The sequence below is a fragment of the Erithacus rubecula genome (assembly GCF_903797595.1).
Source record: "Erithacus rubecula genome assembly, chromosome: 31".
Lineage (NCBI taxonomy): Eukaryota > Metazoa > Chordata > Aves > Passeriformes > Muscicapidae > Erithacus > Erithacus rubecula.
Window position 1 is genome coordinate 1,019,895 of NC_136682.1, and position 21,547 is coordinate 1,041,441.

Sequence of the window (21,547 nt, forward strand, 5' to 3'; positions counted from 1 at the left end):
CACACGGAGGGACGCACGGACACAGGCCGAGCCACAGGGACACAGACACACGGACACAATAACACACACGGACACGGGGCGGGACACACGGACACGGACAGGGACACAAACATGGGAAAGGACAAGAACACGGACCGGGACACAAGGACACATGAACAGGGAGTGGGACACAGGGACACGGACACGGGGCGGGACACACGGACAAGAAGCGGGACACACCGTCACAATACTACATACACGGGAAGGGACACATGGACACGGGAAGAGACATGGACACGGGAAAGGACACGGAATAGGGCACGGGCAGGGAGGCAAACACGGACACGGGAAGGGACAAGGATACGGACAGGGGACACACGGACGGACACGGTCACGGACTCTGGGACGAGCAGCGACACACGGACACAAGAAGGGACATGGAGACGGGCACGGGAAGGGACGTGGACACTTGTCCAGTTACGGGGGCTGCTGTGGGGAAGGGACAGGTCGCTGTAGCCCACGCGCACACGAACCCCGGCCCCGCAGATCCCGTGGGCTCCTCCCCGCATCCCCATGCCCGCGGGCTCTTTCCCGCAGACCCATCCCCGTGCGCGGTCCCGGAGGCGCAGCCAAGACACAGAGACGCTGTTTGCGCGTGTCCCGCGCAGACACGGGTGGGTGTATAGCGGGGCACGTCCAAGTGTACACAAGTGCACGGACACGCGCGCGTGGGGCGGGACGGCCGCGCTCCCGGCGGGTCCCACGATGGCTCCGTGGGCGCCGGCGCCCGGGACGCTCCCGCAATCGGTCCCAACATCCCCGGGACACCGGGCACAACCCCACCCGGGCCCCTCCGCGCGTGGAGTGGCTCGTTCCGCGGCTCAGGCCGCCCGCAGCGGGGCCTCGCCGGCAGCGGGGGGTCCCGGGGAGCACCGGGGGGCCGGTCCGCCGCTCCCCCGCCCCGCCGCTCGCCCGGGTTCCGCTGCTCGCTTCCCCATGAGCCCCACGAAGAAATCGTGCATGTCTCCTGCGGAGAGACCGGCCGTCAGCGGCACCGGCAGCGGCGGCGGCACCGGCGCTGGTACCGGGCGGGACTTACTCTTCTGCGGCGCCGCGCGGGGACCTGCAAGAGACCGAAGCGGGTGAGCGGGGATCGGGAGGACCGACACCCACCCACCCGAGCCCCCGAGCCCCTCACCGGCGCCCTCCTCCCGCAGCAGCTCCAGCGCGGCGGCGGCGGCCCCGGGGCTGCCGCGGGCGCTCCACGGCAGCGGCTCCGGGACGGGCATTCCCTGCGGGAGCGAAGCGGGTAAACAGGGTGAGAAGGGGTCCAGGGGACACCCGGAGATCCCGTGGCTCCCCCCCGACGGCATTACCTGCTCGGGACCCGGCGGGGCGGCAGGGGCGCGGCGGGCGAGGGCGAGCGGCAGCGCCAGGAAGAGCAGCACGGCCAGCGCCGATCGGTGCTTCATCCTCGCGGGGAGAGCCGGGGGCTGTCCCGAGCCGGCGACCCCTCGATAGGGCGGCTCGGGATGAGTCTGGGACCGAACCGGGCTCTGGGGAAGGAAAACAGCGAGACGGGAGACGGGGGAGCCGGAGGCGGCGGGACCCCCCTCTCGGGTGTGCGGAGGAGGGACCGCGCCGGTTCCCGGGCTGCCGGGGTGTCCCTTGGACGGGGCTGCACCCCGGGGGTGCATTCCAGGGGTGGAGGGGCGTGCAGGGGGCCCCGGGGGTCTCGCTCGTGCCCGTGGTGCCGCGGTTGTGCGCTCACACTCGAGCCGTGCAAACACCCACGAGTGTGGGGCACGGACACGGCTCGGGCTCTGTCCTGCGCCTTCGCCTGTCTCAGCACACCCGTGTCCCCTGACACGCTCAGTCCCTGGCACAGTATGCTTGCCCATAGCCGGACTGGCTTCCAGAGCCCCCCACAAACCCTCCCCAAATTCAAGCGACGCCTTCACCCCATCTCTCCTCCTGCCTCTGCCCTCTCCAGCGCTGTCCCAACCTCCGCTTCCTCCTACCTTCCTCTAACCCCAGCGGGGTGAGGACAGGGCACAGCAGCTCCCAGGACCCTGGAAAGCCCCCAGGGCCGTGGGACACAGACCTGCCGAGCCCTCCGGTGGAGTCGAGGGCCGTGGGACCCTCGTCGGCGGTGGCTGTGGAACAGGGGTCCTCGAGGTGTGGTGGGCAGTGGTGATGGGCAGCTCCCCCGGCCTGGGCTCAACCGGGAGCCGAAGTACCGGGGCAGCGGCTGCTGTGCGGCGTTAAATAAGGGTCTCTGCCCATGGCACGGCGTGGGTGGGCAAGAGGAGAGCTGCCAATGGGGGCCGGGGGGGGTGGTACCCCCACCCTGCAGCTTCACGCCCACGCAGGCACGGTGACACCGACAGCGGTTGTCGCACCCGCAGAGTCACACAGCGGCACACGCGTGCCCACGCAGGCACCTCGGGGTGGGGGGTCAGCACACGGGCACTGTGCCCACGCAGCCCCAGGCCCCTCATTGTGGGGACGTCACGATGTGGCTGTTGGCACGTGTGGGGACACGCGTGGAGGGACGGTCCTGGCTGGATGCGGGGCTCTGCAGTCAGGATTTGGGGGGGTCTCACAGTGGGGAGGGGATCAGCCAGGCTCCCACCGTGCACACGCGATGAACACGCATGTTCACCTGCACACAGCAGCACAGGTGTGCCCACACACACACACTCACACGTCACTCACATCACTCCTGACCTGCCCGCTCCCGTGCCAGGATGTGCCAAGGTGGAAGATGGGAAGGAAAATTTGGGGGAAAGCCGAGGGGCGCAAGGAAAGAGGGAACGACTGGGCCAACAAATGAGAGCCACCGACTCCATCGCAAGCAACAGGCAGTGGCGACTGCTCCGGTGGCTGCGGCAGCCCCCCGGGAAGGAGCGGCTCACGTGGCAGCATAGCCTGGGGCAGGGCAGCATCTGCAATGCCGGGAACGTTAATTAAATCGGAGCCTGGCCAGAGACGGTCCTAATTAATTAATAACACCTACTTGTGCGATGCCAAGTGCGATGCGGCTGTGAAGAGCCGCGGTGGCCCCGGGCTTGTTTACGGCTCTCGCCCCTCGCCGGGGGAAGGTCCCTGTGCTGGGACGTGACGGAGCGCGCAGCGGGGAGCGGGGAGCCCTCGGTGCTGGGACATGGCCAGGGCCACCAAAGTGCCACCGCGCACGTGCCCCCCCCACGTGCGGGAGCTGCCCGCACACCTCCCTCCGCACGAATAACTGCGCTCCGGGGCCCACCTGGGAGCTGGTGCTGATGGTGACGTGACGGGGAGTTGGCAGCTCCCGAAGGTAACGCGAGTGATGTGTGGGGACAGGATAAAAACCCTCTCCAAGAGTTTGATGAGTGCAGGGGGGGAAAGGCAGCAAGAGGAGGGGGGACTCTGTCATGGGGGCTGTGGGGTCCTGGGGGATGCAGGACTGATGGAGGTCCTGAGGGTTCAGGGGGCTGGAGGATTGATGGGGGTCCTGAGGATTCTTGGGGCTGGAGAATTGGCAGGGTCCCACAGATCCTGAGAGCTGCAGGGCTGGTGGGGGTCCTGAGGATTCACGAGGCTGGAGAATCTGGTCCCACAGATCATGAGAGCTGCAGGACTGGATCCAGAGAGTCCTGGGCACTGCAGGACTGATGGGGGTCCTGGGGCACCTGGGGGATGCAGGACTGGTGGGGGTCCTGTGGGTCCTGGGTTGCAGCAGTGTCACTGGGGCTGTGCAGTGACTTCCATCTATCCCATTCTCCATGTCCCTGGTCCCCAAGTGCAGCTCCAGCACCAGCCTGGACAAGGAGACCCTTCATGGGTGTCCTGCAACAGGGTGGGGGGACCCCGGGCAGGGGGACAAGGACATCCAGTGAATGCAGGAGGGTGACAGGGACCTCACATGCACCCACCCACGACTGCCAAAAAATTGCCTCTGCAGCAGCACAAGCTGTGAGCCACTTGATGGGAAAAGTGGCCACAATTTGGAGCCTTTCCAATCACCACAAGCTGAGCGCTGGCTGCAATCAGGCGTCAGGAAAAGTGAGGAAAAGCAGGAGGCCAGGATGAGGAGCTCCATCATTGTTCTGGGCTGTGCCCCCCAGCTTGGGCACTGTGTCCTGAGGCCCCCCCTCCTGTAATGGGGTGACACTGCCCTGGTACCGACACCTCAGTGTCCTTTTAATGGGTTTGGAGCGATGCCTGGGTGCAGCCAGCACCCACAGGGGTGGGGGATGACACAAGGGGAGCTTGGGGGTGCCAGTGTGAGGGTGGGGGTCCTGGTGAGGGGTGGGGGTCCTCTCAGTGCACCAGGACTTCCATCTTGTTGCTGCCCTTTTTCCTGCAGACAGGGCCGTCAGTGACGGCCTTGGGTGACTCCACCACGGTGATGGACATGTCCCCTTTTGGGAAGTGGGTGGAGAACCTGGAGTGGGAGGATGGAGGGGTTGGGATTGGAGAGGTGGGAAGGGGACACACCCAGGCCCATCCCCTCACTGACCAGTGGGCTGCCTTGGTTACACCCACTCCTCAGTGGCTCCCACATGGTGCCCCACCCTTGGAGGCTCCACCCTGTCTCACCCACAATAACCCCACCCACATCAGCCCCACCCACAGAAACCACACCCTCTCTACCCCCGCCATGTCCAGCCCTACCCACACTGCCCCACACATTGCAGTCCTGTCCCTCAAACTCTGCCCACTGTAACCACACCCACAACAGCCCCGCCCACAACAGCCACGCCCACAACAGCCACGCCCACACCTGTCAGTGATGTGCAGGGGCAGCGCCTGCCCGCTGGTGGCCTCGAAGGTCTGGTGCAGGCGGGTGACCAGCTCGATGAGGTGGTCACTGACCAGCAGGAAGTCACCCTTGGCCCTTGCTGTGGAGATCTGTGAGGGAATCAGGGGGTCAGCCCTTCTGGGGACCCCCTGACCCCCCAGGGCCCCCCTCCCCAGGTACCTCCTTGAGGTGCAGGGCCAGGAAGCCGTCGGAGAAGCGGGTGACAGAGACACCACGGATGTCACCGATGCTGAGCACGGTCTTGGGCTGGGCAGCCTTGGGGTCAGCCAGGACCAGGTGCTCGGTGGTGAGGAGCAGCAGGCGTGGGACTGTCTGTGGGTGGGGGTGGTCAGCGTGGGCAGGGGGGTCACACCACAAGCTCAGAGCACGGGGCTGAGGCAGGATCTCACCTTTCCATTGGCCCTGTTCACCTTCCTCACGGTGTCAGCCATCACCAGCTTGTCCTTGGCCACGGCGTGGAGCTTCTGGTACTTGGGGTTCTGCTTCAGCCCCAGGTAGTCTCCACGGAAGGGCTGCTGCAGGCTGGGGATGAGGCCATCAGAATTGCTGCCCTGAGCTCCCCTGCACCCCCAGCCCCCTGCCCTGGCACCTTTTGGGGTAGAGGGTCTTCTTGTCCTTGAAGAGCTCGCTGGCACAGAGCTTGGCCTGCAGCTGGGCTCGGCGCGGTGCCGGCAGCTGGTCCCGGTACTTCTTGCACTGCCGAAGGAGGGGGGGGATTTGGTGCCACCCAACACCTCTCAGGTGAGCTGGCGCACCAAATCCCAGCTGGAATTCTCCCCATCTCACCCTGCTCTCACCTTCCAGTGGTAGAAGATGTTCTTCAGCTCCTGGTTGGTCTTATCCAAGAACCTGTACGGCGCCGGGGGCCAGGTGCGGTCCGTCACCGCCAGCGGCGGGAGGTTCTTTGCCAGCCCCAGCAGGTACCTCTGCACCTGGGGGTGACAATACACCAGGGGGGGTCAGGAGAGGACAGGGGGGGTCCATCCTCAGGGCAGGGGGCTGGGAAGGCACTGTGGCCCCCACTCACCAGCCGCCAGTAGATGAAGTTGGCCAGGCGGGTGCTGGCGCTGGAACGGAAATATTTCCTGTAGGTCCTGCGTGCCTGCGGGGACAGCCCAGTGCTGAGGACACCAGACAGCACCCCCAGCCCCACAGAGGACACAGCTGTCCCACCCCCCCATGTCCCCCACATCCCCCAGTCCCTGTCCCCCATGTCCCCCACATCCCCCAGTCCCTGTTTGGAGAGGACAGAGGCTCCAGCCCGACAGGGTGGGCAGACAGACAGACAGCCCGGACACGGACAGCAGGACAGAGGTGGCCTGAGGGGACGTGGCCCCGTTACCTGGTACCCTCTCCAGTGAGCAGCGATGGTGGTGGCGGCCGCCTGACGTCGGCGCTGGGCCTTCAGCTCCCGGAGGAGCCGGCGAGACTGCGGGGGTGAGAGCCCAGGGAGCCCCAGGGGGTGGCACCAACACAGACATGGAGCGAGAGGGAGAGGCAGGAGAGAGGCAGGAGAGAAGGAGGAAAGATGGGGAGGGGAGATGAGGGTGAATCTGGTCCCGCCGTGGGACACACGGAGCTCCTGGTCCCACCGTGGGGGCACATGGAGCCCCTGTCCCCACCCACCCTGCTCCCCCCAACCAGGCCAGTCCCACTGGTGGTCCTGGGGCTGCCCAGCCCTCACCTTCCATCCCCGTGCGTACGCCTGCAGGACCAGTGCTGACTGTTTCATCTGCTTGTACCTGTTCTTTTGCTGCGGGGGAGCAAGGGGGTGAGTTGGAGAGCCAGGGGGAGAAGGAGGGCAGGGGAAGCACCACCAGGACCTTCCCTCACCCTGTGGCCACGGAACCAGGCAGAGATGAGGATCTGGCTCTTGCGCATCAGCTGGTACTGGGTCCGGCAGCGCCAGCCCCGGAACATCTTCTGGATGAGGGTGGCGAGCTCGGACACGCGCTCCTGGCGCCGCCGCTCCAGGTCGAAGAGCTGGGGACAACCATTGGCTCACTGAGCAGCTCCAGAACTGCCAGGACGAGTCTGGATCCTCCCCAAAACTCCCCCATCCCCAAACTCACAGTGCGTGGCGAGCGGATGAAGATCTTGGTGTGGCCGAACGCCAGTTCCTCACTGGGGAACGCCAGACCTGCCATCAGCACCTCGGTGCCCTCCCTGCATTATGGCAGAGATGAGGCCAGTCAGAGCCCACCCTGGCAGCCCCCTGCCCCTCACAGCCCGTGCCAGCTCCCTACTGTCCCTGTCTGTGAGGTCTCCTGAGCCTGAGATCCTCACAGCAGGACATACAGGTGGTTTGAAATTCAGGTTTTCCCAGCTGGTCGCTGAGGAAGATTCAGGAGGCTGTTCTCTGAGGTTTTCAAGGTTGTTTATTGTTTCTTATCTAAGAAATTCTTTCTCTAGCTAACAGTGGTCTGTTTAGCTTGAGATCCAGAGCAGACTGCTCTGCCCTTGGGGCAAGACTTATCTTTTATACTATAAATTACATACCTAATATTTACAATTACTTTCCAATATGTGACAATTTTATTACATTGTCCAACTCTGTCTCAAACCAATCAAGGAATACCAGGCTGGCACTCAACATGAATGGCATGAAGAAGAAGGAAAAGACATACCATGCCCAAAACCCTACATCTTAGCTATGAACCCTCTAATATAAACATCCCTAAAAATTCACTTTTCTACCTTTTAACAATCTAATTTACCCTCCACTTCTTCTGCCGCGGTTTGCAATTCTTGCAACGCTGGCAAATTTCTCCAGGGATTTACACTTACATTTATCCCTGGGGGGCATACAAACCAATTCCTTTAAGCCAAGGGGGAACACTTTGGACACCCACACCTACCTGTCCTCACCATCCCAGCGGGGCCAGGTGCGAGGGTTGAGCATCTTGTAGCGCTGCAGGAAGGGGCCGTAGAGCTGGCGGAAGGCGTAGCCCGCCCGCCGCACCCGCACGTTCTCCATCAGCCCCAGGTAGCGCACCTGAGCCAGCACCAGCTCGGGACTGAACACCATGGCTGACTTGGTGTCGTTGGGTTTGATGCACCTGGTGAGAAGGATGAATCAGGAGATGCTGATTAAAGGGATGTATGGCTGGAGAGCGGCAATGTGGATGGTTTGAAGATTTTCTCCTTTTGTTAAGGTAACACCAGTTTGCTGCAAACGTACCAAAAAGCAGCAGAGACCCTCTGCGGGCATGACAGATAAGGTTTAGAGATAAGACAGTTGTAAAACATGGTAATATAGCAATTCCTATAGGCTGTAAACATGAGACAATTTGTATCTTCTATTAGATTGGCTAGTGGAAATTAGAATATTCAGCAGAGAAGATTTATTGTGTTGTAAACGGGAAAATCACTCTCTTACCTCTCTCTCTTATCTCTTAGAACTCCTGCCACCCCCCACTCTCTTTCTCCCAGCAGGGCCCTTTATACCCACACCCCATACAATAAACTGCAAACTTCAAGCCCAGAATATAGAGAGCACCTGAGTTTGTCCTGACCTGTCCCCCCAGGCTCCCCACAGCACCTGCAGATCACAGAGGTGATTTTGGGGGAATCTCACAAAGCCACCAGACACCTTGGGAGTGTCTACCAGGGCTGGTACCTGATGTAATTGGGATTCTTGGAGTAGAGGTTCTTCATCAGCATGGCCACAGATGACTTGAACTGGAAGCCTGCAGTGGGTGGCAGCTTGAGGGAAACTTTTTGGGGGTCTCCCTCGGGGAAGAGTGAGCGCAGCAGTGTGTGCTGAGCCCCCCACATGGCCTGAGACAGGTCCCTGAAGAGCAGGTCGTTGTTCTTCTCAATGAAACCTGTCACATTGTAGGTCACCTGGGGGGGCACTGGGGTCAGCACCAGGGCAGGGAGTGGGACACAGTTCATTGTCTCCATAACTGTTCCCAGTCCAGCCTCACATCTCCTGTGTGAAGCTGGGAAGGGGATCAAGGCACTGGGGAGAGAACTGGGGTGCTGGGAGGAGAACCAGGGTACTGAGAAGAGGATCAGGATGCTATGAAGAGCTCCATAGAACTAGAAGGAGGTCTGAGATGCAGGGAAGAGGAATGGGGTCATGGGAAAAGAACCAAAGTGCTGGGAAGAGGACTGGGGTACTGGTAAGAGAGCTAGATTGTTGGGAAAAAGACTAGGGTACTGGGAAGAGGATTAGGGTGCTTGGAAGGAGAACTGGGACATTGTGAAGAGGACTAGGGTGCTGGAAAGAGAACCGGGGTGCTGTGAGAAGGATTGGGGCACTGGCAAGAGGAGCAGGGTGCTGTGAAAAGGACTGGGGAGCTGGGAAGAAGACTGGGGCACTGGGAAGAGGAGCAGGGTGCTGTGAAAAGGACTGGGGAGCTGGGAAGAGGACTGGGGAGCTGGGAAGAGGACTGGGGCACCGGAAGAGGAGCAGGCACTGGGAAGAGGAGCAGGGTGCTGGGAAGAGGAGCAGCCCTGGAAGAGGAGCAGGGTGCTGTTAAAAGGAATGGGGAGCTGTGAGGAGGATTGGGGCACTGGCAGAGGAGCAAGCACTGGGAAGAGGACTGGGACACTGGGAAGAGGAGCAGGGTGCTGTTAAAAGGATTGGGGAGCTGAGAAGAGGATTGGGGCACTGGGAAGAGGAGCAGGGTGCTGTTAAATGGTTGGGGCACGGGGAAGAGGACTGGGGCACTGGGAAGAGGAGCAGCCTGGCAGAGGAGCAGCCTGGCAGACCTTGCCGGCGTAGTGGTGGATGCGGAAGCAGCGCTCTGGCAGGCTGCTGTCCGTGATGCGCCGCGCGTTCTGCGTCTCTTTGCTCTCGTAGCGCTCGTGGTTGGCCAGGAGCTGGTTGAGTTTGCTGAGGAAAGTGTCCTCATTGACCACGCCGGGCCGCAGGCACTCCTCGTCCAGCATGGCCAGGATCCCGCTGGTGCTCTGTGCAGTGATGGATGTGTCACCCCAAACCAGCCCAGTACATCCCACTCTGAGCTGTGGGAGCAGCTGGAACCCCAAGATCCCAGCACAGGGCAGGCAACTCACATTCTCAATCAAGTTGCAGATGATGCTGTTGTCAAAAAACTCCACCGGGGTCCACTGGATACCCTGAGAGCAGATGTGTGTCAGACACACAGACAAGCCAGGCCCTGCCCCACGGACACCCCCAGCTGATGTGGGGCAGGAACAGGATGTCCTGCCACGGGGATGAGGATCCCGAATCCCTTCCTGCCATTGAATGAGCTCTCTGCAGGGAGCAGGGCGAGGGAGGGACCTGCAGCAGAGCTGTCTCCAACACTTCCCCATCCCAGGGGGGCTGGAGCTCCTTGGGGCCGTGCTCAGGCAGGGGCTGGAGGTACCTCTCTGACATATTCCTCCTGTTCCTCCTTCAGGGTCATCAGGATGAAGATCTGCTGCAGCTTCTCGTTGCAGTAGTTGATGATGAACTGCTCAAAGCCGTTGTCCTGTGAGAGAAGGACAGAACATTCACCTGGATGGCAGGTGTTTCCTGAGCTCCCAGCCCTGCCCCATGTCCCAACTGCTGTTCCCAACCCCCTGAATGGGGCCTGTGGGTCCCTCACTCACCTGGAAGATCTCAAAGCCGTAGATGTCCAGGACACCCATCGCCTTCCTCCGCTCGTCTGACTTCACCTGGGGAGACAATGGGGTGTTGTGCCCTGTGTGGGGTGGGGGCCCAGGGTCCTGTAGGGGCTCCAGGACCCCCTGGAGCTCACCTGGATGCTGGTATTGATGCGATTCACCAGCCAGTCAAAGAGGCGGCTGTAGATATTCTTGGCCAGCGCGTCCCGACCGTAGTAGCCCTGGGGAGAGGGGAGAGGGGCTGATCCCAGCTCATGGGGGGGTTTCTGGGCATCACCCCCACAGCTGGGGCTGCTCCTGCTCACCTGGGGGACAGTGAGGGTGGTGAGCACTGTCTCATCCCTCGCCTTCACCGTGCGGGTGCACAGCGCCTTCTCCAGCGTGCTGGGGTCCAGCCCGATCAGCTGGCAGATCTCATTCAGCTCTGCGTGGGGACAGGGTAGTGCCAGAGCCCAGGAGGGGCTGAGGGGGTCCCCACACCCCCATTCCCATCCCTATCCCTACCTTGAGGCTCGGTGATGCTGCAGGCCTCCATCCCACTGGCCTGGAAGCTGCTGCTCAGCTGGACGTTGCCCAGTTTGAGCACCACGGCTGTCACCTGCAGCAGCTCTGTCACCTCAGCAGGTGAGAACCCAATGATCCTCATGGCATCCTGGGGATGGACACAGCAGCTCAGGGGATGCTGGAGCTCCAGGATATTTTTTTTTGGGGGGGTTCTGTCTTTCTGTGGGTACCTGAGCAGCCTGGAAGTTGGCTGCATCATCCATGCCAGGTAGGCTGGAGCTCTCCTTGTCCAGGTATCCGTAGTGCCCACAGTCCTGGCGCAGCTTCAGCTGCTCTGGTGGAGGGGAGAGCAGGTGACACTTCAGCCATGATCCCCCCCCAGCTCCTGTTCCACCTCCAAATCCCCCAGACTGTGGGGTCTGGACCTACGGAGCAGCTGTGGTGAAGCCCCAGCCAGGAGCTGGTAGAAGATGTGGAAGTTCCTCTCGCCCTTCACGTGCCGGACGATGCGGGATTTCTCCAGCAGGTCTGTGGGGAGGGGTCAGTGTCACTGGGGGGTGTGGATTGGGACTCCCCCTGGGATGGGTGGTGGGTACTCACAGTTGCTGATGACCCCTCCCAGGGGATCCCCCTTGAAGTCGAACTCGATGTCCATGTACTTGCCCTGGGGGAGGGGGTTGGGTCAGGGAAGGGGGTCCTGGTGGGGCTGGCAGCTCCACTCCTCACATCCCCATCGCTGTCCCCTCTGTGCTCCCAGCCTCATCAGAGCCCCCATGACCCCAGCAGGGTCCAACCCCCCTCCCCATGTCACTCACAAATCGGGAGGAGTTGTCATTCCGGACAGTCTTGGCGTTTCCAAAGGCTGCAGGAGAGGATGGGGATTATGGTGTGGTCCACGGGGACAATGCAGAGCCCTGGCAGGTCCAGGATGTGGGAAGTGGGGCTCAGGATGTGAAGCACTCACCCTCCAGCACAGGGTTGGACTGCAGGAGCTGCTCCTTCACCTTGTTCACCTCCTCCCCTTTGCTGCTCACGGCTGCCACGTAGGACATCACCAGCTTGCTGGCCTCTGCCAGAGAGGGGCAGGGGGTCGTTGGTGTGGGGCTGTGGGTGCTGGGGCTGTGTCCCTCACTCCCCCAGCCCCCTCAATGTCCTGAGGCCCCCTGGCTGTACCTGTTTTGCCAGCACCACTCTCGCCAGTGATGAGGATGCACTGGTCCCTGTCCCGGTCCCGCAGCGAGCGATAGGCATCGTCAGCGATGGCATAGCTGGGGGCAAGAGGGGTTGGAAGGGGCTGGAGCCATCTGGGGGCTTCAGGAAACACCAAGACCTCCCCCTGCTGTGGCTGTGGTGTTGCCCCAAGTGGATTCTCTTGGACACCAACACCTGGGGGTGATGCCCTCAGCACAATCCAGGGGACCAAGGGCACCAGCAGCCTCGTTGTGCTCACATGTGGGGCTTCACGGCAAAGAAGCTGCAGTTGTGATACTCCTCCACCTTCTCTGGGGTGTAGATGGGCAGGGCCTGGTATGGGTTCACTGAGATCACCACATTCCCAATGTATGTCTGAAGGACAGCAGGCAGCAGGGATGAGGGGCTGGCAGGACCCAGACCAGCTCCTGGTGCTCCCCATCCCAGATCCCTGTCATCATCCCAGACCCCATATACTGCTCCCCATCCCAGACCCTGCAGCCCTCCTGCTTCCCAGATCCTTCTTCCCATCCCAGACCTCAAAACCCACTTATTAGCCTCAACCCTGCAGCCCTCCCTGTTCACATACCAAGCCCCATACCCCTTTCCTACTCTGCACCCCAAAGTTCTCCTGCTCCCATTCCCAGATCCCTTATGCTGCTCCCCATCCCAGACTGCAGTTCTTCCACTCTCCAGATCTTTTCCCTAACACAGCTCCATATCCTGCTCACCTTGAAGTCCTCCCAATCCCCATCCCAGACCCCCATATCCCATATGCCAGACCCCACATGCCTCTCCCCATCCCAGACCCTGCAGCCTTCCCAATCCCCATCTTAGACCCCATACCCTCTTTCCCATTCTGGACCCCAAAATTCTCTTGTTCCCAATCTCAGACCCCATATCCCACTCCTCATCCCAGACCCTGCAGCCCTCCCAATCCCCATCTCAGACCCCATATCTTCATCCCATACCCCTTTCCCCATCCCAGACCCTGCAGCCCTCCCAATCCCCATCTCAGACCCCATATCCCATATCCTGCTCCCCCTGCCAGACCCTGCAGCCCTCCCAATCCCCATCTCAGACCCCATATCCCATATCCCATTCCCCATCCCAGACACTGCAGCACTCCCAATCCCCATATCCTCATCCCATATCCCATTCCTCATCTCAGACCCTGGCAGACCTCCCAATCCCCATCTCAGACCCCATATCCCATATTCTGCTCCCCCTCCCAGACCCTGCAGCCCTCCCAATCCCCATATCCTCATCCCATATCCCATATCCCAATCCCCATCCCAGACCCTGCAGTCCTCCCAATCCCCATCTCAGACCTCATATCCCATATCCTGCTCCCCCTGCCAGACCCTGCAGGCCTCCCAATCCCTATATCCTCATCCCATAACCCATTCCCCATCCCAGACACTGCAGCCCTCCCACTCCCCATCCCAGACCCCATATCCCTCTCACATCCCGCAGCCCCTGTCGCCCCCCAAATCCCCCCGTCCCGCTGCTCACGTAGATGTCGTGGCGGCGGAATCGCTCCTGCAGCGTCTGGACCAGCGACTCCTCGGTCAGGGGGTCCAGCAGCACCAGATCCGCCACAGCCTCGGCATCCAGCAGCGAGGGGGAGCCTTCCATGGCCGGGGCAGCTGCGGCACAGCACGGGGGGGCTGCAGCCACGGACGCGCAGCCCCTTCCCCAAAAACACCCCACCAGCTCCTCAGCAGCCTCTGGGATCTGGGAGCTCCCCAAAGCTGGGGACAGGGGACAAAGCAGCCGCACGGAGGCACAGGGGGCACCTCCTGGGGTATCCCGGTGCCCAGGAGCCCGTGGTGGGGTTGGGGGGCAGCAGGACGCTGGGGGGGAAGCGGGGACCGGGTCAGGAAATGCGGACACCTGGATCCTATTCTTGGGGCAGGGATTAATTCAGGCTCCACTTCCTCTCTCCTTCCTGGCAGGGAGAAGGCGGGGAAGGGAGGGGAGCCCGAGCCCCCCAAAAGATCAGCCCCGTGTGCTGCTTCCCCGCACTCTCCCCCATCCCTCACCTGTCTGTGACAGCGCTGTCACGTTCCCGGGGGTGACCTTCACCCCCACTTTACAGCTGGGGCGCAGGGCTGTAAACCCAGCCCCACTTATCGGTGTCCCGGGGAAAGTTCACCAGCGAGGAGAAGGTGGGGAAGGATGGGGGCAAAAAAAAAAGGTGATGGAGGTGACCCCCAGCAGCCTCTAGAGATGGCAGAACCCTGCAGGGGTCTGAGCCCCCCGTGCTGCCGGGCTGAGACCCCAGAATCAGCAGAGTGAGAGCCCCCCAAAGCTCCAGGGGCTCATCCCGATGCTCCCCATGACACCAGGTCCCCACAGCCCGTGGGATGCAGAATGTGGGATGGAGGTTGAGGGGACAGGGTCCCCCCATCCAGCTGAGGATTGGGGGGCTGCAGGCGCTGTCTGGCAGCAGAGGGGTCCCCGACTCACCTCCTGCTCGCAGAGCAGCAGCTCCTGGGGTGGCTTCAGCTGGAGCTGCTCCGGAACCGGCGGGGCTCAGCCCAGCCCAGCGCCCGGTGCTGGCCCCGTCCGGCCCACCGAGGGGCGGGGGGGACCGCAGGGCCCTCCCCCAGAGCTCCCAGCTGGGGAAACTGAGGCACGAAGGAGCAGCCAGTGGGAATCAACCCCAGGAGTGCCGGCGGCTGCAGCCCCTGTGTGCTTTTCCCACCCCGCAGCTCGGAGCAGGAACAAGCAGGGAAAATCCTGGAGGAGAGCAAACAAAGGGAGCTTCCTCTCCTGAGCTGCGGGAAACAGGGCAAGGTACAGGGCTGGAGAACCAGGAATGGCCAGGGCTACTTGGAGGAGGACACCTGTCCCTGTCCCCAGGGAAGCACACCTGGTCCCAGCCCAACCTGAGGCCATGATAGGTCCTGTCACAGGGAATTTGGCACTCAGAGGTTGTTGTGTCCCCACACACCATCCCCAGCAGAACGACCTCCCACAACTGGCTGAGCCTTGGGTCACAGCAGGATGAACAAATGAAGCTCAGGCCCTAAAAAATACATCTTTATTAAAAATATAATCACTTGTTCATCACACTGAGGAGTGGGGGGATGAAGTAACAGAGTCTGTTCACACCTGGAAGTGCAGCAAGGGAACAAAGCTGGGACAGGGACAGATATCAGGCTGGGACTAACTGATGGCAGAAGCTTCAGGTGAGGTAGGGGCTGGGCTGGGGGGTCCCCAGAGCAGCTGAGACACTGCAAGGAGGTGAGGGCAGTGTTATTGCTCAGGAAGTTGCATAGATTGGGGTGTCCCCTCCAGCTTTGTTCTTTGGCAGAGATCCACAGCCAGCACTGGGAGCTGGAACATCCATGGGATCACCCCCAGCCCCTGCCTGCACCCACTGGGAGAGGAGTAACAGCATGAGAAGGGCAGCAAGGCAGGGAGGAAGCACATCCACACTCATCCTCAGCTCTGGCACGGGGAGAGGGGGCTGAGCACGGCCTCTACCCCAACACCACATCCAGGGGCAGCCAGCAGACCTTGAGGCTCCACAGCTCCATCTAGGAAGTGCTGGAGGGTTTTGGTATCCACATGGGATTGAAGCCAAGGCAGAGGTGTGGCCCGACCAGCTGGAGCCCTCTGACATTATCTGCAGCAGGAGGAGGAGGAGGAGGAGCAGGTTGCTGGCAGCTCCCTCACCACGGCTCCAGACAGGTGCTGAGCCTGCAGGTACCAGTGGGACAGGTCCAAAGTTCCTCTTGTGTGTGTGTCACCCTCAGGCACCTGCACAGGAGATGCAGGGGAAGGTCCATCCCCACCCCAGGCTGCCCAGTGCCCAGAGAGGGGAAAGGGCCTCCTGTGTGCAGCCCACAGCTGTGGCACTGAGGGATGGAGCCAGATAAGCACCCAGGTTTGGGATAGGAATCCACCCTGGGAGCTCACAAAAATCCAGTGCAAAAGTTGGGGGTGGCTCCAGGCTGCATCCAAGACCAGGTGACCTCCCAGCTTGGGGGGGTTTCCATGTGTCCCACCCCCAAAACACCCAGAGCTGTGCTGAGTGTTCACACCTCAGGCAGGAGCTGCAGGGGAAGGGAGATCAGAGACCCTTTTCTTTCTGTCAGAGAGAGGGAGAAAAATCCATCCCCCACAGGCTCCATCCCCCAGAGGCTCCATCCCCACCATGCCTGGAGCAGCCCAGCAGTGGTTCTGCTCCTTGGTCCCAGGGCAGCTGACCTCACTGGACATCCAGATGGTTGTGGGGCAGGGAATCACTCCTGTGATCCCCAGCAGAGAAGTCATGGATGTTTTCCTCCTCTTCCTCTTCTTCATCATCATCATCATCCTCAAAGAGCTCCTCATCAATGTATAACCTTCCCAGGCCAAACTCCTCCTCGTGGGCAGACACCTCATTGGGGGTGACATGGGAAGCACCAGCCACAAAGGCAGCAAACCTGGGAGAAGCCATGGAGCAGCACATTGGGCAGGTGTGTCCAGAGCCTCTGGAGAGGCCCTGACACATGCAGGAAAAGGTGGGAGCTGGTGCTATCCATCCTTTCCCCCCAGAGGGACACAGGGTGGCCACCCTGAGCTCATGGCTGGTGATGGGATGTTACCTTTTGGGGGACTGGATGCGGGACACTGTGGTCCAGGCAGAGAATTCAGGGCTCTGGCAGGAGCTCCTCAGCTCTGCCAGGGCCCTTCGAGTCTCCACCTCGCCCTGGAGCCGAAATTCCTCCTCTGTCAGCAGCCGAGGGGGGGTTGGGGCCAGCCTGGAACTTTTGGAACTCTGCATCTTCCTGCCAAGGGGGAAACACCAGTTAATGTCTGCCTGGATGGGGTGGGACCAGCTCCTGGGGCAGGAGTAGGATCCCAGAGCAGGACCTTGGGGCAGAACCAGCTCCCAGGGCAGGATCCCAGGGCTGGATCCCTGGAGCAGGAACTCCAGAGCAGGACCTTGGGGCAGGACCACTTCCCAGAGCAGGAAATTTGGGGCAGAACCAGCTCCCAGGGCAGGATTCCAGGGCTGGATCCTAGGGCAGGATCCTGGGGCAGGACCAACTCCCAGAGCAGGATCCCAAGGCAGGATCCCTGGAGCAAGAACTCCAAGGCAAGACCAGATCCTGAGGCAGGACCACCTCCCAGAGCAGGAAATCTGGGGCAGAACCAGCTCCCAGGGCTGGATCCCAGAGCAGGATCCCAGGGCAGCACTCCAGAGCACGACCTTGGAGCAGGACCAGCTCCCAGGGCAGGATCCCAGGGCTGGATCCCAGAGCAGGATCCCAGGGCAGCACTCCAGAGTACGACCTTGGAGCAGGACCAGCTCCCAGGGCAGGATCTTGGGGCAGAACCAGCTCCCAGGGCACTACCCCAGAGCAGGATCCCAGGGTGAGATCCCTGGAGCAAAAACTCCAAGGCAAGACCAGATTCTGAGGCACGACCACCTCCCAGAGCAGGGACATGACACCACACCAGTTTCTGGGACGTGAATCCCTGGAGCAGCCCAAGCTCCTTGCACAGGAGCAGCTCCTGGGGCAGCTGGCAGTGGGAAAAATGGATCACACCCCACTCCTGCACCAGTCCCAGGAAAAAAGGGCAGTTCCCCACCCCACTCCCAGTGAAAACAGCCCTGCTCTGTGACACAGGCTCCACCCAGCAGCTCATCCCAACCCAGCTGGGAGCTGTGATCACGCTGCAATCCCAAGGGCTCACCTGTAGGCAGCAAAAGCCCATTGCAAGGGGTAATCCAGGTTCTTGGTGCAGATGGCAATGAGCACCAGGCCCAGGGCAATGGGATGGATCTGGATGCCTGAGTACATCAGCAGCAGCCCCAGCAGCTGCAGGGCCCAGGACAGGAGGTTGATGCTGCGCTCGTTCTCCAAGGGGCCGTACCTGTAGCACACAGCAAAGCTCAGGAGCCCCACGAGCAGCAGGTAACCTGTGGGAGAGCACAGGGATGGGGCACAAATTGGGGGCTCTGTGAGGATGAGGGGGGAGATGACATCACACCTGCACAGGGAATCTCAGCATTGTTCCCCAGCATGTTCCAGCTCTGTTAGGAGATGTTCACCTGCTGAATCCCAGAGCTTCACCTGCCCAACAGGTACTGCCAGTAGGAACTGGTGAACTGGTGAATCCCAGAGCTCCCAAAACCCCACCTACCCAACAGGTACTGCCAGTAGGATCTGGTGAATCCCAGAGTCTCACCCACCTAACAGGTACTGTCAGTAGGAACTGGTGAACTGGTGAATCCCAGAGCTCCCAACAGGTACTGCCAGTAGGAACTGGTGAACTGGTGAATCCCAGAGCTCCCAACAGGTACTGCCAGTAGGAACTGGTGAACTGGTGAATCCCAGAGCTCCCAACAGGTACTGCCAGTAGGAACTGGTGAATCCCAGAGCTCCCAAAACCCCACCTACCCAACAGGTACTGCCAGTAGGAACTGGTGAATCCCAGAGTCTCACCCACCTAACAGGTACTGTCAGTAGGAACTGGTGAACTGGTGAATCCCAGAGCTTCACCCGCCCAACAGGTACTGCCAGTAGGAACTGGTGAATCCCAGAGCTCCCAAAACCCCACCTACCTAACAGGTACTGTCAGTAGAACTGGTGAACTGGTGAATCCCAGAGCTTCACCTACCCAACAGGTACTGCCAGTAGGATCTGGTGAATCCCAGAGTCTCACCCACCTAACAGGTACTGTCAGTAGGAACTGGTGAAATGGTGAATCCCAGAGCTCCCAAAACCCCACCTACCCAACAGGTACTGCCAGTAGGAACTGGTGAATCCCAGAGCTTCACCTACCCAACAGGTACTGCCAGTAGGAACTGGTGAACTGGTGAATTCCAGAGCTCCCAACAGGTACTGCCAGTAGGAACTGGTGAATCCCAGAGCTCCCAAAACCCCACCTACCTAACAGGTACTGTCAGTAGAACTGGTGAATCCCAGAGTCTCACCCACCTAACAGGTACTGTCAGTAGGAACTGGTGAATCCCAGAGCTTCACCTGCCCAACAGGTACTGCCAGTAGGAACTGGTGAACTAGTGAATCCCAGAGCTCCCAAAACCCCACCTACCTAACAGGTACTGCCAGTAGGATGTGCAGATCTCTCTCAGGTTCTTGAAGATCAGCTGAAGCAGGTAGAGGGAAAAGGACCAACCTCCAACCAGCAGGAAGTACACAGGGCTTTTCTGGGGGGAGGAAGCACAGGGGGATTGCAGGCAGGCTGTGGATGCCTCCCCCAGGTGCTGAGCTGCTCTGTACCACACCCAGTCCATCCCAGTACAGGTATGGAAAGGGCTATGAGGTCTCTGAGCCCCTCAAGATGTGGCACCTACCTTGGGCATGACCTTGGACATCATGTAGACAAGGACAAGCAGTGAGGCCAACAATCCAACACTGATCCCAGCTGAGTAATAGAAGATTTGGCTCCTGCAATGATCCCACAAGGAATCAATCACTGTGGTGATTTATGGATACCTGTGCACAAAAACCCCCACCCAGGAGTCACCAGGCACTGCCCACCTGCCCCAAACATGGGGAGAGGAGTGAGCTCACCTGCTCAGTGTGTCCCCACAGAAAAACAACAGCAGGCCCAGGAAGAAAACAAGGAACATCTTAGGATCAAAACCTGCAAAGCAAATGAATCCCAGTGAAGAGAGGTGTGGTAGAAAACTCACACCTACCACAGTGAAATGACAGCATCCAAATGCCCCAAATTCCTTCCACAGACCAAATTCCCTTTCTGAGGAAGGAAGAGGTGTTTGGATGATGAGCTGCCCTGTGCTGCTGACCCCTGGGCAGCCCCCAGCCCCTTTCCCCCAGCCAGGAGGGGACGTACGGCGGAAGAGGAGGACGGAGTAGGTGGTGCCAGGCTCCAGCAGCTCGACCTTGAGGCAGGTTTTGTTGCTGTAGAGATCCACATCAATGCTGGTATCATTGAGTTTCCCCCTCAGGAAGGAGAAGAGCATGTTCCACATGCTGAATTTCTCCAGCTCCTCCTCGCTGTCCACCTGAGTGACACGGATCATCTGGTTGCTGGTGACACGGATCTGTGGGGAAGGGGATGGAATATCACATTTGTCTTTACAAATAAGATCTGCTGGTAGATAATATTAGCACTGAGAGATAAATAATGGGAGGGATTCCACTGATTGGTGAATGGGAAAAGAGATTTGCCTTGACAAACTGGAGGTTTGCTGGTAAATGAAATTGGATTTGGAAGATGAGGAAGCAATGTGGGAAAAATGATGAATTGTTTAAGAATTGAAAATTAAAAGGGAGGGTTGTACATGAGAGGGGAATCTCAGGTGTCAGGTGTTTGGGAAGTTTGTGCCTCTCAAGTACCTCAGGAATGGGGGAAAGAGAGAGGGAAAAGTGCCTGGGAAATTAGGATAAAATGAGGTTGTGTCCTCCAAAAATCTGAGAGATGCCAGGGGAATTCCCCATGGCCTCTCCCTTTATTGGAATAAAGCAAGAAGGACTCCTCTCCTTTTTGGACATAAACCTCTGATGTTTGTGAATTCATTTTCCTAACAGATGGATGGAGGGGAGGGCTGGATCAGGGAGGATCTGCTGCCTCCTCCTCCTCCTGTCACCTGTGTCCTCGTCCAGATGTCGTTCCATCGTGGCACGCGGGTGTTGGTGTAGCAGAATCGCTGGGATTTGTTGTGGTGGGACTCGTGCCCCTCCTGGAGCTGGATGATGGGATTCTTGGTGTCTGGGAAGAGCAGAGGGAGGGGTTCAGACCCTGCTTCAGAACCCCCTTCCCTCCCCGGGGATTCCCCACTCAGGAATATTCCCACAGTCCTCCCGCTGTTTTCCTTGGAATATCCCTCTGGTTCTTTTTTGGGATAACACCTTGCCCTGGGCTGTCGGCATCGGCACAGCCCCATCCCTTCTAGCTCCTAGTTCCAAAATCCGACCTCAAGGACAGAAACCCGCTCGCCCCCCGAGCCGCAGGGAATCGTAGGAATCGCGATAGCACCGGGAGATCGGGACAGCGGGACGCGAAATCCCACCGATGCCCTGAGAGTGGAGGCGCCGTGAAACGCTCAGAGGTTCCCTAGGGACTCTCTCAGCGAGCACCGGGCGGTTCCCCGCGCACTCACCGCCGGTTCCATCCCCCCGCCATGCTGCCCCGGGGGCTGCCGCCGCTCCGCTCCCCACCGTGACTCCCCCGGGTCCCCGCTCATGGACGCCGCTGCCCCGCGCACCTGCAGCTTGCAGGAGCAGGAAGGGCAGGAACAGGAACAGGAGGAGCAGCACGGGCAGTGCTGGGAGCCGCCGCCGCCCCGGAGCCGGTTTCATCCCTCCCGCCGCGGTTGCGCCGGCCGCTTCCGCTTCCGCCGCCCGCCTGGCCCGGCCAACGAGGAGCAGCCAATAGTAGAGACGCTCACTGGGTTTTGTTGTTGATTGACAGCTGATTCAACCTATCAAAAAGCATCGATATACTCCAGCCCGCCTTCTTGCCGCTGCTAATTTGATTGACAGTATTGTTAGC

The 21,547-nt window shown here is 60.3% G+C and overlaps 3 protein-coding genes and 1 long non-coding RNA gene across 6 annotated transcripts; 1 reads left to right on the forward strand and 3 right to left on the reverse strand.

The window, feature by feature from the left end:
• Positions 1-399: 399 nt before the first annotated feature.
• LOC306813683 (uncharacterized protein) lies at positions 400-2,480 on the reverse strand (the record flags this gene model as incomplete). Its single annotated transcript, XM_079329249.1, has 5 exons — positions 400-1,102; positions 1,178-1,271; positions 1,356-1,535; positions 2,084-2,193; positions 2,342-2,480. The coding sequence occupies 5 exons, from the start codon at positions 2,478-2,480 to the stop codon at positions 861-863; spliced, it is 765 nt and encodes a 254-aa protein (XP_079185375.1). The 3' UTR covers positions 400-860.
• A 1,796-nt stretch (positions 2,481-4,276) lies between these two features.
• MYO1A (myosin IA) lies at positions 4,277-14,857 on the reverse strand. The gene is made up of 29 exons (XM_079329219.1): positions 14,534-14,857; positions 13,577-13,710; positions 12,321-12,436; positions 12,044-12,138; positions 11,835-11,939; positions 11,686-11,732; positions 11,471-11,534; positions 11,300-11,398; positions 11,101-11,204; positions 10,871-11,018; positions 10,672-10,790; positions 10,501-10,587; positions 10,352-10,417; positions 10,126-10,230; positions 9,812-9,874; positions 9,506-9,706; positions 8,406-8,632; positions 7,645-7,845; positions 6,859-6,952; positions 6,620-6,769; positions 6,471-6,539; positions 6,129-6,215; positions 5,814-5,888; positions 5,584-5,718; positions 5,376-5,482; positions 5,176-5,308; positions 4,946-5,098; positions 4,748-4,875; positions 4,277-4,408 (listed from the first exon to the last, which is right to left on the reverse strand). Exons 2-29 carry the CDS (start codon positions 13,697-13,699, stop codon positions 4,285-4,287), a joined length of 3,225 nt encoding a protein of 1,074 aa, XP_079185345.1. The 5' UTR covers positions 13,700-13,710; positions 14,534-14,857; the 3' UTR covers positions 4,277-4,284.
• On the forward strand, positions 4,974-6,025 carry LOC306813653. 2 transcript variants are annotated; one of them, XR_013777014.1, is made up of 4 exons: positions 4,974-5,072; positions 5,591-5,706; positions 5,878-5,952; positions 5,986-6,025. It is a non-coding gene; the product is annotated as an uncharacterized lncRNA (long non-coding RNA). The 2 variants fall into 2 exon arrangements; XR_013777015.1 differs by lacking the exon at positions 5,986-6,025 and having other exon boundaries at positions 5,878-5,974.
• A 231-nt stretch (positions 14,858-15,088) lies between the features above and the next one.
• Positions 15,089-21,489, reverse strand: NEMP1 (nuclear envelope integral membrane protein 1). 2 transcript variants are annotated; one of them, XM_079329220.1, is made up of 10 exons: positions 21,261-21,489; positions 20,643-20,764; positions 19,886-20,096; positions 19,603-19,675; positions 19,383-19,476; positions 19,121-19,235; positions 17,759-17,984; positions 16,663-16,845; positions 16,283-16,500; positions 15,089-15,832 (listed from the first exon to the last, which is right to left on the reverse strand). In XM_079329220.1, exons 1-9 carry the CDS (start codon positions 21,352-21,354, stop codon positions 16,284-16,286), a joined length of 1,335 nt encoding a protein of 444 aa, XP_079185346.1. In that variant the 5' UTR covers positions 21,355-21,489; the 3' UTR covers positions 15,089-15,832; position 16,283. The 2 variants fall into 2 exon arrangements, with proteins under 2 accessions (XP_079185346.1, XP_079185347.1); XM_079329221.1 differs by having other exon boundaries at positions 15,089-15,772; positions 21,261-21,404.
• Positions 21,490-21,547: the final 58 nt, after the last annotated feature.

Coding starts and splice junctions, on each gene's coding strand:
- MYO1A (XM_079329219.1), bottom strand. CDS start 13,699: ATGGAAGGCTCCCCCTCGCTGCTGGATGCCGAGGCTGTGGCGGATCTG. Junction 7,846..8,405: donor AAGAATCCCAATTACATCAG/GTACCAGCCCTG, acceptor CCTTCTCACCAG/GTGCATCAAACCCAACGACA. Junction 5,889..6,128: donor CTCACTGGAGAGGGTACCAG/GTAACGGGGCCA, acceptor CTGTCCCCGCAG/GCACGCAGGACCTACAGGAA.
- NEMP1 (XM_079329220.1), bottom strand. CDS start 21,354: ATGAAACCGGCTCCGGGGCGGCGGCGGCTCCCAGCACTGCCCGTGCTG. Junction 19,236..19,382: donor TGTCCAAGGTCATGCCCAAG/GTAGGTGCCACA, acceptor TCCTCCCCCCAG/AAAAGCCCTGTGTACTTCCT. Junction 17,985..19,120: donor CTACTGGCAGTACCTGTTAG/GTAGGTGGGGTT, acceptor GCTCTCCCACAG/GTTACCTGCTGCTCGTGGGG.